The following is a 15,641-nucleotide window of genomic DNA, read 5'->3' as shown; positions in this document are numbered from 1 at the left end:
TTATTTTCTGCAGTAGACTATTAAAAACATTTGTAGTGTTAGTTGGTTTTCACTTCCAGACTGGGGATGGTTGTAAAACTTTTTGCAAACATCTATAACTCAACGTGAGTGTTGTATGTGTTTTGCATGATCTGAAAAGATAAGCAAAGATCAGCACACTGTTATTCTTGCTCCCAAAGAATTTTTATTATTTAATGAACTGCAACATTATCTCAAACTTTGACATAATTTCCTCATGTTTATCTGCTACAAATTTAGTATGTTTTAAGTAGCTTTTATCTAAAGTGTTCAAATTAATTGGAAAGTACATGAAAGCTACTGCAACCTTGTCTATACAGGAAGGTTAACTTTTCTACATGCATTTGTTTTGTTAATCAAATTTCTTGTTCAGTTATTTTTAGAATATCCACCGTCAACCTCATCTCCACCCTATGTCATGTTCAGCTTTTGGTTCAAAAGGTATTATTCTAAAAAAGGTTAACAAATCGGAAAATTGACTGTTAGAACAACCCCGTCTGCTCAGACATTTGTAGATTTAAAAAGAAAACGAAAAAAGAAAAAAATTTGACTGGTGGTTAGATAATCTGTTGCTATTGAGATGGCATGAGTTCAGTGGTTTAACAAGCCTTAAACAAAAAAAATTGCAAATCTAGTTATTGCAACAAAAAAAAAATGTTTTTCCTTTTCAAATTTATATTTGTCCTTTTATATCTGTACACAGATACTCACTTTAGTTGGATGTGGCGATTTCAACCTGCGCCTAATGTCTAAGCTATTAAAGGGACAGTGTAACAACCCTCTTCATGCTATAATCATTCCCACTCTCACCTACCTAGATGCACAATTCAAATATTTGCATGGTAAAGGGCTCTTAATATCAAAAATACTTTCTTCTTACTCAAAAGTCTTTCAAGGAGGAAAAAAAAAGTATACTTATCCTCCCTCCAAATAAATGACCTTCCAGTTTGGAGTGTGCCAAAAGTCCATTTATACTTGGTCTCTAAGCATGCCTCAATCAAGGCAGCTTCTCTTCAGTGGAGCACTATACCCAACGTTGATGTGTCTGCCAGCATGCGGCCCCTAAAACTGTGAGATCATCGCTTACCACCAGACGCAGTAGTCACAAGACAAGCTTTTTTTTCATCAACGATGGGTGTATGTGATGTAAGAGTGCTTTTTCTAGAATCTTACAACTCTCATAACAATTTTATGCCCTGAGATCATACATATCTTTCATGCTTCTCTTCTTCATTGTTATCATTTCCACCGACATCTGATGATACATGTTTATTCTTTCTCTCAATCGCTGTCTTCACCTGTGCCTCAGCCACTCCCCCATTCATTTGCTGGTTTCTGCATAACCAGTTTAGCCTCCCTCCCAGTTCAGTCTATATAACATGCTGTAGTGGCACTTTAGACTCACTTTTCCTGTATTACACACGAGCGTACGTTTCCTTCTGTGAGATCTTTGGGGATTTAACCATGTCGCTTGACCAGGACCTCTGTTACCTCTGCAAGGAAGATCTAAGGGAGCCTGTTTCAATCCCATGCGGTCACATTTTCTGCTCTGTCTGTATCAAGACCTATTGGGATCATGCAGACCACACTGGACAGTACATGTGTCCCCAGTGCAGGGTCACCTACAACAAGAGGCCCAATCCACGCCGCCTGGAGTCCTCACGTCATTCATCTTCATCCCTCAGAAACTCAGACTCTTTCCCACCGGCCCCTCCGGCCCCTGACTACAAATATGCGGGACCCCAGGATGTGGGCTGTGACATCTGCATTGGGAAGAAGCTGAAAGCTGTCAAGTCTTGTCTGATGTGTCTTGCTTCCTACTGCGAGAAGCACTTGAAGCCCCATTACGAATCATCAACCTTCAAACGACATAAGTTGGTCGATGAGATCGGACACCTTGACCGTCAGATTTGCCCGCAGCACCAGAAAGGTCTGGAGCTTTATTGCCGGACAGACCAAATGTGTATCTGCGTGTTGTGTACAGTGAAAGAGCATAAGGCCCACGACATGGTGTCTGCTGAACAGGAAAGGGCGGAAATGCAGGTAAGACTACAAAAAGTACAAATGGGGTCATATTTTTACCTATATTATACTGGTTAATATGTTATGGCAACAGATTAAATGGTGATAATGGCCAGCAGAAGTAACACTATGAAAGACCGTTCAACCAGTCACCTCCTGTATGCAACAGTGCACCTATTCTTGCAAAAAATGTCATTCTCAGTATGCTGGATATGCTAGATTGAGTATAAGAGTAGCCAACCCTTCTAAAACAAACATGGCCAGTGAGTGATCTCCACCCAAAGACAAGGAAACGTATTGGTGAGGAAGGGTTTCATTATTAGCAGTAAAGAAAACACAATTGTTCTACTCATGTTATTGCACAATAACTCGCATTATAGCCAAAGTTGGGTTTCACTGTGAAAGAATGAAGCAATAGTTTCGGTTAACACTAGTAATAATAGAAGTGATGAAGAAACTAATGAATATGCTTTAAAATGATGACAATGGTTTATATTAGGTGCACAAAGAGTATCCAAAAGTGACTGCATTGTCATGTGGAAGTGGCTGTGGTGTGGAAGGATGCTGTGCTTACAACATTCCTGTCATTACATCTCATTGTCATGAATTTGTTGTTTTTAATTGTTCATAGCAACGGTTGGGCGCCACCCAAGCTGAGATTCAGGAAAAGATCCATGACAGAGTGAAGCAAATGGAAGAGTTAAAACAGGCTGTGGATGCACTCAAGGTATGGCTGGACAGTGAATATGTATTTTAATCATAAAGGTGAACAATATATTATATATAATGCAAATTAAAAATACAAGATCAACATTAATTCTTGGTCTGCTCTGGTGTGACCAATTCTTACTCGGAAAGAAGCAGGAATGTTTTGTAAACAGATTTGTGTATAAAATATAAAAGGTTATGAATTTCTTAGAAAGAAAATGAAGCGGAGTACAAAAAAATTCTTGAAATAGAATACTGATCATAATTGTTCCTTTAGAGTTCAGCACAGCGGGCCTTGCAGGAGAGTGAAAAGATGTTTGGTGACATGCTTCATTCCATTGAAAGAATGCAACAGGAAATGACCAAACTCATCTCAACCAATAAGAAGGCTGCACTTAACACTGCTGAAGGCCACATGGAGCGTCTGGGCCATGAAATTGCTGACCTGAAGAGGAGAGACAATGAGCTGACACAACTCTCTCGCACTGAGGACCATATCCATTTCATCCAGGTGACTGAGAATCAGTGTGGATAGATTTGATAGATTTTAGCATCATTCCATGCAGGATATATTGCATGCAAGTAAAACTCTATATATACATAATATTTTTCTTTTTTAGTTTTTCTACTATTTCACAGGTGATGAAATACAGTGTAAAATAATTTGGTTCCTCTAGAGCCATCAGTATGTGAAATAAGTGTGCAGGGCAATCTAGTGTGGAGATAAATAAGACTAAGGTTTGTTCTGTTTTTATCACAGAGTTACCATATGCTGATTGCCCAGACTGATGCCGAGGAGCTGCCCTCTGTTACCGTGAACCCTTACTTTTCCTTTGGCACTGTTACCAAAACTGTCTCTGAGATGAAACAACATCTAAATGAGTTCAGCAATGAAGAGCTGGTCAAGGTGGCAAAGACAGGTATGGTCCAGTATGACATAGAATCCAATGTAATTAGTACAATTTTTCGTAGACCTGCAGTCTTGTTTTATTAGCCACTGTCTTATTCCAATTTTGAAATGCTCTTTTTGTTCCATGAGAATGAGTAAATAAATCACAGTTTCTCTTGTTTATTGGGGTTCTTCTTAACCATTAAACTCATAGCTTCATAACTCTCAATTCTCTTCCAGTGAACAAAATGCCATTCTGCCAGCTAGACGACCGTAAGAAGAGAAGGTCTATCAAGTGTAAGTTAATGAAAATGGGAAACCCTAGTTGTCCTGCTGTTTGCTTTGTGCAAAATACACTGGAATTTTGGAACGGTATTTGTCAAAAGCCAGTGTCGTGCTCCAAGAAATTGTTGGTCTGCTGCTAAGCAATGATCTTAAGACTGACATCACTTTAAAATACATATTTATTAGCTGATCTCTTCTATATAAATCACACACTATGAAATGTTTTATTTTGTCCTTCAGTTAAACTTAAAAGTCTGGGTCTGTAACATTTCCTAATGTTTATGCTTACCATTTATTAAAGGCTCCATTTATTTGATTAAAACATATGGTAAAAACAGTAATATTGTGAAATATTATTTAAAATATCTGTTCTAAACATATATATATATATGTGTATATATGTATGTATTTATATATATTTAATTATATATATTATATATATATTACAATGTAATTGAATTCCATGATAGCAAAGGTCATACATTTCTTATTATTATCAATGTTGAAATAGTTGTGCTGGTGAATAGTTTTGTTGTAATTGTGATTTAAAAAATTATTCAATGATTTGAAACTCTAATCTGTCACTTTTGATCAATGTAAAGCATCTTTACTGAATAGAAGTCTTTTTTAGAGTGGTACTGTATTTATTCTCACCTTTAACATGAAAGTACCTAAAGTACCATGCAGAAAGTACCTAGAGGTCCTTCCTTTTTGTCAGTAATATAATCTGATTGCAGTAGAAGATCAGATTAAAGTTTGACATCATTCTAACACAAAACCCTCTTTTTATTGTGTTTCTAGCTGATGATGTTGACATGTACAAGAGTCCCAGCAGCACTCCCCGGACAAGAGATGAGTTCCTCCAGTGTAAGTTTTATTTCATTTAAGAATGTCCTTTTTACCTGTATGCCCAAGACCAGAGGGCATTGTTGTAGAGATAACATGCACTGGATATAATGTTCAAGGTCAACAGAACCCTACCTCAGGTGATGATTAATTAAAATAGTATATACATTTTTATATGTTTAGAAGCTTCCATAAAGTGCTATGAAAACATGCTGACATTCATCCTGTTAAATGTCAAACTATAGTGGGAGTAGTCTAATATCATTCCTTGCATACTGAGTTTGTGTCCAAGCAAATTTTAAGAACAGGCGTAAACTTAGTGAGGGGGTGTATGGCTGATTCATGATATTTGCAATCCTTTAGACATTTTGTCTTCTCTTCTAAGAGCATTGTGGTCTTTAAGCGAACAAAAACACTTTACATACACTACTGTTCAAAATTTGTAGTCAACGAGATTTTTTTGTTTGTTTGTTTGTTTGTTTTTTGTTTAAGGATTTAATTATTCAATTGATCAGAATTGACAGTAAAGACCATTAAAATGTTACTAAAGATTTCTATTTCAAATAAATGCTGTTCTGAACTTTTTAGTAATCAAAGAATGCTTAAAAAAAGTATCATGGTTTCCACAGTTATAGTTTTTAACCTAATAATAATTCATCAATAACAATAATAACAATAATAACAAACTTTATGTTAATAGTTAGAATGTTTCTTGAGCAGCAAATCGGCATATTAGAATGATTTCTGAAGGATCATGTGACACTGAAGACTGGAGTAATGACTGCTGGAAATGAATAAGTTACATTTAAAAATATTTAAAGCAGAAAACAGTTGTTTGAAATTGTAATTATATTTCACAATTGATTAAATAAAAGTAACCTTTATGAGCATAAGAAACTTCTTTCAAAAACATCTTACAGATCTGCAAACTTTTGAATGGTGGTGTAAGTCAGAAGACAGTTAATAATTATGCTAAGTTACTATAGGGTGTATATACATACACAAATATATAGGGTGTCTTAAATATGTATCGACACTCTCGGCCCTCTAGATCAGAGACGTTCACACACCTCTGGCAGAAAGCACCTCCAAATGTCCAACCAGCTCTGAGAGCCAATGTGCAGACTCAACCACTAGGCAGGTGATTTATCCACATTGCATGTTGCACCATACATTAGGAATGCCGATCTAGGATCAGATTTGCTCTAATCTGTTCATATTTGGAAACCATAATTTGCAAAACTGTTCCAAGATCAGAAATCCTATTGCCTAAAACAAATATACAATGGTGTCGGTCTTGTCATTAATTTTGTATAATGTATTATTTTGTGTTTCTTTTAATAAAACGTAGACACTACAGATGTGGAATGGTTGCTATGTAGACTAACTTTTGATTTTACATTTTTCAATTAATAATTGTCTTATAAAACTTGTGTGGTCTTGTGTGTATAAACTTGACCCATGCACATCAGCATTTTGATGCACACAAAATCTCTTGTGGCACTTACTTTATCCAGTCTCAAAGAAAATTCTAGCCTTTAAAGCATCTCAAATGCAGCATATGTTCATGGATTAAGATACTTGCATGCAAAGTGGGCAGAGATTTCCATTGTCGTCATAACTTCCCCTCCCCGTTTGGCTTTGCACATTCACACATAATTTTAAATTCACCAGTCCTGATCAACTCTTGTTTATCATGTTTATTTTAAAGATGCCTGCAAGCTTACACTGGACCCCAACACAGCATACAGACAGCTATACCTCTCCCGAAACAACCAGAAAGCAGCACTAAAGAGAGACCCTCAGGCTTATAATGACAGTAACCAGAGATTTGACTGCCTGCCCCAGGTCTTGTGTAAAGAGGCTCTTTCAGGAGGTGCCTACTACTGGGAGGTGGAGTGGAGCGGGGAGGGAGTCTCAATTGGTGTCACTTTTAAAGGTATCAAGAGAACGGGTTACGGAGACTCAGCTCGTATTGGCTACAACCGCAAGTCCTGGAGTCTCTTCTGCTCTGACTCCAGCTACTCAGCTCGACACAATAAAGACCAGGTTGAGATTAACACACCCTACTCTTCCCGTATCGGGGTGTTCCTGGACTGTGCAGGAGGCACTCTTTCATTTTACACTGTGTCTGAGTCCATGTCACTTATTCATCAGTTTAAAGCCTCTTTCAGTGAGCCTGTATATCCTGGCTTCTGGGTCTGGTATGAGTCTTCTATCACTATTTCTCAGTTGTAAATGATTAAACCGGACAGGGGATATGAGGGCATTACTACCATGTTTTTTTTTTACAATTTTTATTTTATTTTATTATTTTATGGTTTCTGTTGAAGCTGATTACAGTTAGTGCATTTAAACTGAAAGTTTTAATCATTGATATACCAAATATGTTTATATAAAAAACTACCTTTTACAAATTTACAAAAATGTTAAAGAAGTTACAAAGAATTATATGAAAATATTTAAATAAATTGTGAAAAAATGTGTAGCTCATTTTCAAAGAATACAGACCTTACAAAAAGTCTAATATCTTTAATGTAATGTTGTTTCCATCTGTGTGATTATACTTTTTGATTAATATGAAGGTTAAGCAGGAGCCGAAAAAGCTTTTTACAGTATATCTTAAGTTCGATTTATGCGGGTAATTTTGTCTGCATTAATGATAACATAATAAAATTATAAAATCATTTATTTAACATATTGGGGAAAATAAGAGCTGAATCACAGTTTAGAGTATTATAAAGATGTCACCTAATTACAAGTAACTTCAGACATATTACAAGAGTGACATCTACTGGTTGTAATCACATCTGACTCAACAATGGGGCAATTTTGAACAAATAAAACTTTACTGATGTATTTCCTTTGCACTCATATTTTTCTACTGATTAGCCTGGTGTTAGTTTCAGCTGAAAAGAAAGAAAGAAAGAAAGAAAGAAAGAAAGAAAGAAAGAAAGAAAGAAAGAAAGAAAGAAAGAAAGAAAGAAAGAAAGAAAGAAAGCATTGCTCTACAATACATTTTGCAGTTCAGATTTCTACTCTCCCTGCTACCATGTTTTCTCAGTGGTCACAAAAATTACACTTTAAGTTTTAATTTATATTTTTACATTTATGATTAAACTATAAAAAAATTCACACATTTATTTTCCATCAAATTCTACGTTTTTAAAGTAGATTTGTACTTCGAATGAAATTTGAAATAATAACCAATTGTACAGTTGTAATATAGACAGTCAAAAATGAATAAATGCTCATGCTGAAGAAAAATGAATGAATAAATAAAGCAGACAACCATACAAGTCTATACATTACTGACTGGATTATTATTTTCAATCCATTCTCACTGATGCAACCAAGTTCAGCACAAGTTATATTTAAACTGAACATAATTCATGCAGAATATATATATATATATATATATATATATATATATATATATATATATATACATATATATACAGTACAGACCAAAAGTTTGGACACACCTTCTCATTCAAAGAGTTTTCTTTATTTTCATGACTATGAAAATTGTAGATTGACACTGAAGGCATCAAAACTATGAATTAACACATGTGGAATTATATACATAACAAAAAAGTGTGAAACAACTGAAAATATGTCATATTCTAGGTTCTTCAAAGTAGCCACCTTTTCCTTTGATTACTGCTTTGCACACTCTTGGCATTCTCTTGATGAGCTTCAAGAGGTAGTCACCTGAAATGGTCTTCCAACAGTCTTGAAGGAGTTCCCCCGAGAGATGCTTAGCACTTGTTGGCCCTTTTGCCTTCTGTCTGCGGTCCAGCTCACCCCTAAACCATCTCGATTGGGTTCAGGTCCGGTGACTGTGGAGGCCAGGTCATCTGGCGCAGCACCCCATCACTCTCCTTCTTGGTCAAATAGCCCTTGATGCCTTCAGTGTGACTTCAGATGAGAAGGTGTGTCCAAACTTTTGGTCTGTACCATATATATATATATATATATATATATATATATATATATGAAATCAAATGAAATCACTTTATATACACACACACACATATATATATATGTATATGTATATATGTATATATATATATATATATATATATATATATATATATATATATATATATATATATATATATGTGTGTGTGTGTGTGTGTGTATATAAAGTGATTTCATTTGATTGTTAATAGCCAAAGTGTCTTTATATTTGGATTGAATTTATTGGCCGCATTTAAGGTTATGACATAAGACGATATTTACATATTTAATTTTTTGTGTATTTTGTGTTGCTTCATGATGTTCAAGTTGAGGGCATGTAGTTTGTAGTGCACAGGTACAGGGCTCAAACATAAACTCATGCCTAGGGGGCCCCGGCCCCCTAAATCCTGCCCTGGTTATCACAAGCGAGTTTTACCACGATGACAGAACTGACTGTAAAATGTTTAACGTTGAGTGTACGGTGCACACGTTCGAGCGGATGTTTAATCCAGAACTCAGGATCGAGGTCACGTGTTCCACCCGGACGGATTTCCACTGCGCGCTCATTCAGACACGACCGCATCACGAGAGGGAACATGGCAGCGCAGGTAACGTTAAGTCTTATTTAGCATCTTATTTCGGGATTACTGACAAATATACGATTGTCGATGGTTGCATGCAAAATAATATATGTATTTGCCACTATTGTGTGCTGTCTGTACAGCCTTGAAATGTTTTGTGAATAATATTAAACACGTCTGTGAGCTGCGTGCCTCTTTTAGCACATGTGACTCAATTTATTACAACAATAATTCAATTTTAATTCAGAACGTTGAGATTCTGAGGTCCGTTCATGAAAATGGCGTACATCCAGATATTCGGAGATTGAGAATCTGTTTAGTAATGGTCCTTTAACTAACGTTAGCCTAAAACCATAGCTTGTGTTTGTGATGTTTAGCCTGCATGTCAGTGTTTTTATTGGGAATATGAAATTCCCCTATGTAAACTGCATTATTAGCACATTTGCAACACATTTTCATCACGGTAGTAAAATTACGCTCCCGCATTTTACAGTTTACCGTTAACGTTACACATTTCTGCGGCGTTGCTAAATTGCTAAAGAATCTGTGTTGCGCTCGTATGTCACTATGGCAACGCACTCGCTTAACGGCTGTTAATTTATCAAATTACATAAAGATGACTACGAAACATTAAAACGCATATAAATATTTAATTTTCACACTTACATTATACATAATTTTACACCTTATATTTATATATTTATTCTTTTTATTTATGAAAGGTTGCAACCACGAAAGTTCCGGAGGTGCGAGACATCACTCGAATTGAGAGGATTGGTGAGAAACTAAATAATAACCCAAAATAACAATAAAACGCAAGAATCTATCTATCTATCTATCTATCTATCTATCTATCTATCTATCTATCTATCTATCATGATTTCTCTCACAGGTGCACACTCTCACATTCGTGGGCTGGGTTTGGATGATGCCTTGGAGGCAAGGCAGGTAATGTGCAGTATTTATGAATGACTTGACACACATGCCATTGGTTTAAATATTGATCTGTGTTTATTTAGAACAAAACAACGTAGTGATGATGAGCCATGAACTTCTGTCTCCCCAGGTGTCTCAGGGGATGGTGGGGCAGCTGGCATCTCGAAGGGCAGCCGGGCTGATCCTTGAGATGATCAAAGATGGTCAGATTGCTGGTCGTGCTGTCCTCATTGCTGGCCAACCTGGGACGGGCAAGACCGCTATTGCTATGGGTGTGTTTTTGCATATATTTCATGATTAATTATAATTTGAAAACCTAGAATTAATTTACGCCATTTAATAAACTGCACTTGAGATTGAGCTGACCACAATCACAGTAATGGTGTGCATCAAAAATAGTTATTTTTAGTATTGTTAAATTGCAGAACCATCGTGAAGTGACCAGTGAGTTGTGTTTGTTGTACAGGTCTTGCCCAGTCTCTCGGGCCTGACACCCCTTTCACTGCGATGGCTGGGAGTGAGATTTTCTCTCTGGAGATGAGCAAGACTGAAGCTCTGAGCCAGGCCTTCCGCAAAGCCATTGGAGTCAGGATCAAGTGAGTGAGGCCAGTTGAAGTGTGACGCAGCACAAAGTCTTAGATTAAGAACAATTAATAAGCTCCAAAAATGTAATATGCTTATTGTCACTTTGACGTTATGATCTATCAAAGAATGGGGGTAGGCTGTCTTCAGCTGGAGATGAAATGATCTACTGATTGTGGATTTTAAAGAATAGTTTACTCATGTACTTATCTTCACAGTTTACTTTTATTGTATGGGAAATAGCCATAATCAAAAAAGGGCAAGATAATATGAATTTTTCTGTAAACTTCCTTTAATGTGGTTTTATGGATTTCATTACACTTTTTTTAAATAATTAAATTGTTTTAATTAACATCATATTTCATAGATTATAGCATGACTGCTCATGTTGTGTGTTTGTTGTCTGGCAGAGAGGAGACTGAAATCATTGAAGGAGAGGTGGTAGAGATTCAGATTGACCGACCAGCTACAGGAACTGTGAGTCTCTGACCAGATTCACTAAATTAACTTCTCTGTTTTATAATTGATCTTATGGCATCAGAAATGATGCATGTAGACTATTAATGATAAACACTGCAGTATTCAAAAGAAGAATTGTCAGTTTTTATTTCATGGTTATTTTAACATTTGACATAAAGCTGAAGTAAATGAGAACATTTGTCACACAGGACACTTTCCAAAAGTTCAATACATCTATTTGGCTGAAAAGCATTATTAAAGATATTTATCATTCTTCAGTGGGAGATTAACTTTTCGTCATTATGAAAGTGAGAAATGAGTTTTCAGCTATGTTGATAAGTTGAATGTAGGACTCAGGTCCCAAAATAGTGCTCAATATGAAGCTAGGAGATGTCCCTAAGTGAACTCCGTTAGACATGAACCACTTCCTCTCTCTTCTGTATTTGAATCAAGGGTGCAAAAGTGGGGAAGCTTACGCTGAAGACGACAGAGATGGAAACCATCTATGATCTGGGGACCAAGATGATTGAGAGCCTCAGTAAAGAGAGAGTACAAGCTGGGTGGGTAGATTATACAGCTAATAATATGCAATCCACTTCTATGTATAAGACAAATGGATCAGTCCAGCTTCTGCCACTAAATTTGTTAATCGTGTCTGTATCAACTGAACTGAATTACTGAAACATTTGATGAGCTTGGGTGAGATCTGAACTCTAGTAATGAGCCTTTGAGTTGTATTATTACTATTGATTTTAAACATAATGTTGATCAAATATTATTCATCTTAAGGATGTGTTTGCTTTATACACACACACACACACACACACACACATATATATATATATATATATATATATATATATATATATATATATATATATATATATAAAACCACTAAAGAGAGAGAGAGAGAGAGTAAATGCAAGTCATAAAAAGGTTTAAGCCAAACCACATTGTTTTCCAGTGATGAAATCATCAAAGGATAATACATTATTATAATATTTCATATTCAGAGATGTGATCACCATCGATAAAGCCACAGGAAAGATTAGCAAACTGGGACGGTCATTTACTCGTGCAAGAGATTACGACGCCATGGGAGCACAGGTAGACATTCTCTCTTCGTCTGTGAAATGAATCCATCAATCAGTGATGAGAGATACTCTCACTCTTCCCTGAGAGAATTGGTTTATATATATATATATATATATATATATATATATATATATATATATACTGTTTTTGCTGTTTATTTCAGACTCAGTTTGTGCAATGTCCAGAGGGAGAACTGCAGAAACGGAAGGAGGTTGTTCACACGGTCTCTCTCCATGAAATTGATGTCATCAACAGCCGCACTCAGGGGTTCCTGGCCTTATTTTCAGGTTTGTCACGCTCTTGCAGCTTACTAGATAATGACATGCTCAGTGAAACTAATCCTTGATTCATTTTTCAGAATGAAAGTAATTCTCCGTAGGTGTTTGTGTTTGCTGTAGTTGATGATTGATTGTCTGTTCTGCAGGCGACACAGGAGAGATTAAGTCAGAGGTTCGAGAACAGATCAATGCTAAAGTGTCTGAGTGGAGAGAGGAAGGCAAAGCTGAGATCATTCCTGGGGTAAGACGCCCAGTCAGATAAGAAAAGTGTTCAAAGATGAGGAGCCACTCCATAAACAGAAAGTCAACTTTTTCTCTTGAAAACCTTCCAGCCAGTAATTTAGTTATTTAAATAAAAGATTGCAGTGACTTTAAATTAACTCTACTGCATGTTTTTTTTTAAAGCAATGTTATGATTCATTAAAATGCTGTAAAATTGCCAACAATTTGTATAGAAAACTTTTTTTTAAGAATACATAACACATAAAAGTGCATAAAAATCTCTTTCTTGCCTGCTGTTTTTGCATCCATATCTGCAACATCTGTGTTCTTCTCAAAAGTAAAATAAAAAACATTACAGCAATTCCTTATAACATTCAAATAATAATTTGCATGTCTCTAATTATTTTAAAATAATATTTTCTCATTAAATGTGAATCTTTGCCACAAGATTTTAAACTGACAATCAGGATGTTACCAAGAAGAAAAAAAAAATTGTATTCCACATACACATCTTTATAGATTATTATACCTTACATTATGCCATCTTATATGCATCATGTAGTTTGTTACCCTGTATCTAAATCATGCAATAGATAGAGAGTATTTGTTTGCAATGGAAATGTTTTTTTTCTCCTGGTTGCAGGTTCTCTTCATAGATGAGGTTCACATGTTGGACATAGAATGTTTTTCATTCCTGAATCGAGCTCTTGAGAGTGATCTATCACCTGTACTTATCATGGCCACTAACCGAGGCATCACCCGGTATACACACAAACACAACATCAACAGCTAGCATCATGCTAACATGGATCATTTCTCCTCATCCACTGTTGTTTCGTTTTAACAGTATTAGAGGCACCAATTATCAGAGTCCTCATGGTATTCCCATAGACATGCTTGACCGTCTGCTGATCATTGCAACCACTCCTTATACTGAGAAAGAGACCAGACAGATCCTGAAGATTCGGTCAGAATTTTTTGACATTAAATAATATGTAGTCTTGTGAGGTCTTTTTTTTTTTTTTTTGTCACTTCTCACGATACATGTGTTTTTGTTTCAGTTGTGAGGAGGAAGACGTTGAGCTCAGTGAGGAAGCACACACAGTTTTAACTCGTATCGGACAGGAGACTTCACTTCGTTATGCCATCCAGCTCATCAGTACTGCAGGCCTGGTGTGCCGCAAACGCCGGGTAATGCCAACTCGCATATCATAGCCAGTGAAGTCCAATAAAGAAGCCGTTGAACAAGCATTTTTAGTCTGACTGTGGTTGTTCATTTCTAACAGGGCACTGAAGTCCAAGTGGAGGACATTAAGAGGGTCTACTCTCTCTTCCTGGATGAGTCCAGATCCTCACAATACATGAAAGAGTACCAGGACTCCTTCCTCTTCAATGAAACACGTGAGATTCATCTCTGCATTTCATGCTCTGATTCCTAGGGGTCTTACAGCAAAGGCCCATAAGTCATGCCCATATGTCATATCTTTACAATGCCTTTTTTTCACAGCAAGCACATGCTTTAATGGTACTTCAAGAGCTGTACATTATACAAAAAGTATATTATATGACTCTTAGTTATTGTCTTATTTAATTGGACAAGCAGTGTTCACAGATTGCTGATATATAGCCCAACAGCACTGGGGCTTTTCACAGCACTTGTCTATGTTTGTGGTGGTCATGACATACTGTCAGTCTCCATGCGGACCCACAAAAAAAAAAAATTGTCTCCGAAATTGCCATTTTATATCTAAAACGCAAGTTACTTTATATCAACTTTTACACACTGTTTTTAGGTAACTTTTTTACATTTGAAGAGCTGTTGTTTTATAGCATTCTTACACCTGCAGTCAATTTCAGCCTCATTCCCTCAGCCAAATTACTGCTCAGTACAAAGGCACAATTTTGAGTTCTATTGCTTATTTAAATTTTTAGGGTTTAAAAGTAATTTAAAACATCTTCCTTTCTCTCAATTTCTTCCTTCAGAATCCTCTCAGATGGAGACCTCATAATGAAAGAAGACGTGAAGAGGTGTCTCCATTCATTGCTCCTGTGAAGTCCATTTACTCTTATGACCTCGTCCCTTAGATGTGCTCAGGCAGTTGAGTGTGTTCAAACATCAAGTTTTTTCTTTGGCATCTTTTTCTTTATTTGCTACTTGGTATTGTTACATTTTATATGTTTTGCATTGAAATAAAATTCTCTTAAAATCTAATTTTTTGGCTGTGTAACATGACAACCAAAAGATGAAATAAAAAAAGATGAAAAACTATTTGACCATGAATTCTTTTGTAATGATACTGTGATTTAAAATCATCATGACCCAGAAAACCCTGATAATGATGATTACAACACAGATTCTACAGTCAGTATATGAAATCTACTTCCTTATGATATATATTTATTTAATTGAGTGATTAATCTACAGTACTGACATTCTTAAGCAGTATTCATGAATCAAACCTAATGTTTATGTGAGGAGCAGTGTGATTTTAGTATTAAATACTATAGAATTTATTCCTATTTTGAGTTAGATTTTTTTTTTAAAGATTTTCTGTCAATTTTATTATGTGCTTTGGCCATGTTTTGTATTTTTATTTTGCTCTTTCAATGTCTGTGTTTAGTAAATCGGTAAACATTTATAACATTAGTTGCCAAGACAGCATTAATTTTTTCTTTTTAATCTAAAATTAATTTTTGATCTTTCTGCTTTATTTCAATTTACGAAAATATTTTTTAATAGTTTTAGATTTTGGTTTA

General features: G+C 35.8%; 2 protein-coding genes across 4 annotated transcripts; both read left to right on the top strand.

Moving 5' to 3' along the window:
* Positions 1-836: 836 nt before the first annotated feature.
* Positions 837-7,047, top strand: LOC132139685 (tripartite motif-containing protein 16-like). Of its 3 annotated transcripts, none has more exons than XM_059548231.1 (8): positions 837-2,061; positions 2,672-2,767; positions 3,026-3,259; positions 3,509-3,668; positions 3,878-3,934; positions 4,724-4,789; positions 5,820-5,909; positions 6,480-6,624. In XM_059548231.1, exons 1-7 carry the CDS (start codon positions 1,483-1,485, stop codon positions 5,876-5,878), a joined length of 1,251 nt encoding a protein of 416 aa, XP_059404214.1. In that variant the 5' UTR covers positions 837-1,482; the 3' UTR covers positions 5,879-5,909; positions 6,480-6,624. The 3 variants fall into 3 exon arrangements, with proteins under 3 accessions (XP_059404214.1, XP_059404215.1, XP_059404213.1); XM_059548232.1 differs by having other exon boundaries at positions 5,820-5,905; positions 6,480-6,617; XM_059548230.1 differs by lacking the exon at positions 5,820-5,909 and having other exon boundaries at positions 838-2,061; positions 6,480-7,047.
* Positions 7,048-9,260: 2,213 nt separating this feature from the next.
* On the top strand, positions 9,261-15,092 carry ruvbl2 (RuvB-like AAA ATPase 2). Its single transcript, XM_059548233.1, has 15 exons — positions 9,261-9,339; positions 10,035-10,089; positions 10,205-10,260; positions 10,379-10,520; positions 10,715-10,844; positions 11,241-11,307; positions 11,743-11,849; positions 12,303-12,396; positions 12,548-12,671; positions 12,809-12,903; positions 13,528-13,646; positions 13,732-13,851; positions 13,946-14,075; positions 14,171-14,285; positions 14,868-15,092. The coding sequence occupies exons 1-15, from the start codon at positions 9,328-9,330 to the stop codon at positions 14,891-14,893; spliced, it is 1,392 nt and encodes a 463-aa protein (XP_059404216.1). The 5' UTR covers positions 9,261-9,327; the 3' UTR covers positions 14,894-15,092.
* Positions 15,093-15,641: the final 549 nt, after the last annotated feature.

Source organism: Carassius carassius, chromosome 4 (genome assembly GCF_963082965.1).
Source record: "Carassius carassius chromosome 4, fCarCar2.1, whole genome shotgun sequence".
Taxonomy (NCBI): domain Eukaryota; kingdom Metazoa; phylum Chordata; class Actinopteri; order Cypriniformes; family Cyprinidae; genus Carassius; species Carassius carassius.
Note: the sequence above shows the minus strand (reverse complement) of the source record. Positions and strands in the feature narration are given on the sequence as shown.

Bases quoted from the DNA above. Each gene is read 5' to 3' on its own strand.
- ruvbl2 (XM_059548233.1), top strand. The intron at 10,845-11,240 runs GTGAGTGAGGCC...GTTGTCTGGCAG, and splicing joins GCCATTGGAGTCAGGATCAA to AGAGGAGACTGAAATCATTG. The intron at 12,397-12,547 runs GTAGACATTCTC...TGTTTATTTCAG, and splicing joins ACGACGCCATGGGAGCACAG to ACTCAGTTTGTGCAATGTCC.
- LOC132139685 (XM_059548230.1), top strand. From the start codon at position 1,483: ATGTCGCTTGACCAGGACCTCTGTTACCTCTGCAAGGAAGATCTAAGG. The intron at 2,062-2,671 runs GTAAGACTACAA...AATTGTTCATAG, and splicing joins AGGAAAGGGCGGAAATGCAG to CAACGGTTGGGCGCCACCCA. The intron at 4,790-6,479 runs GTAAGTTTTATT...TTTATTTTAAAG, and splicing joins AAGAGATGAGTTCCTCCAGT to ATGCCTGCAAGCTTACACTG.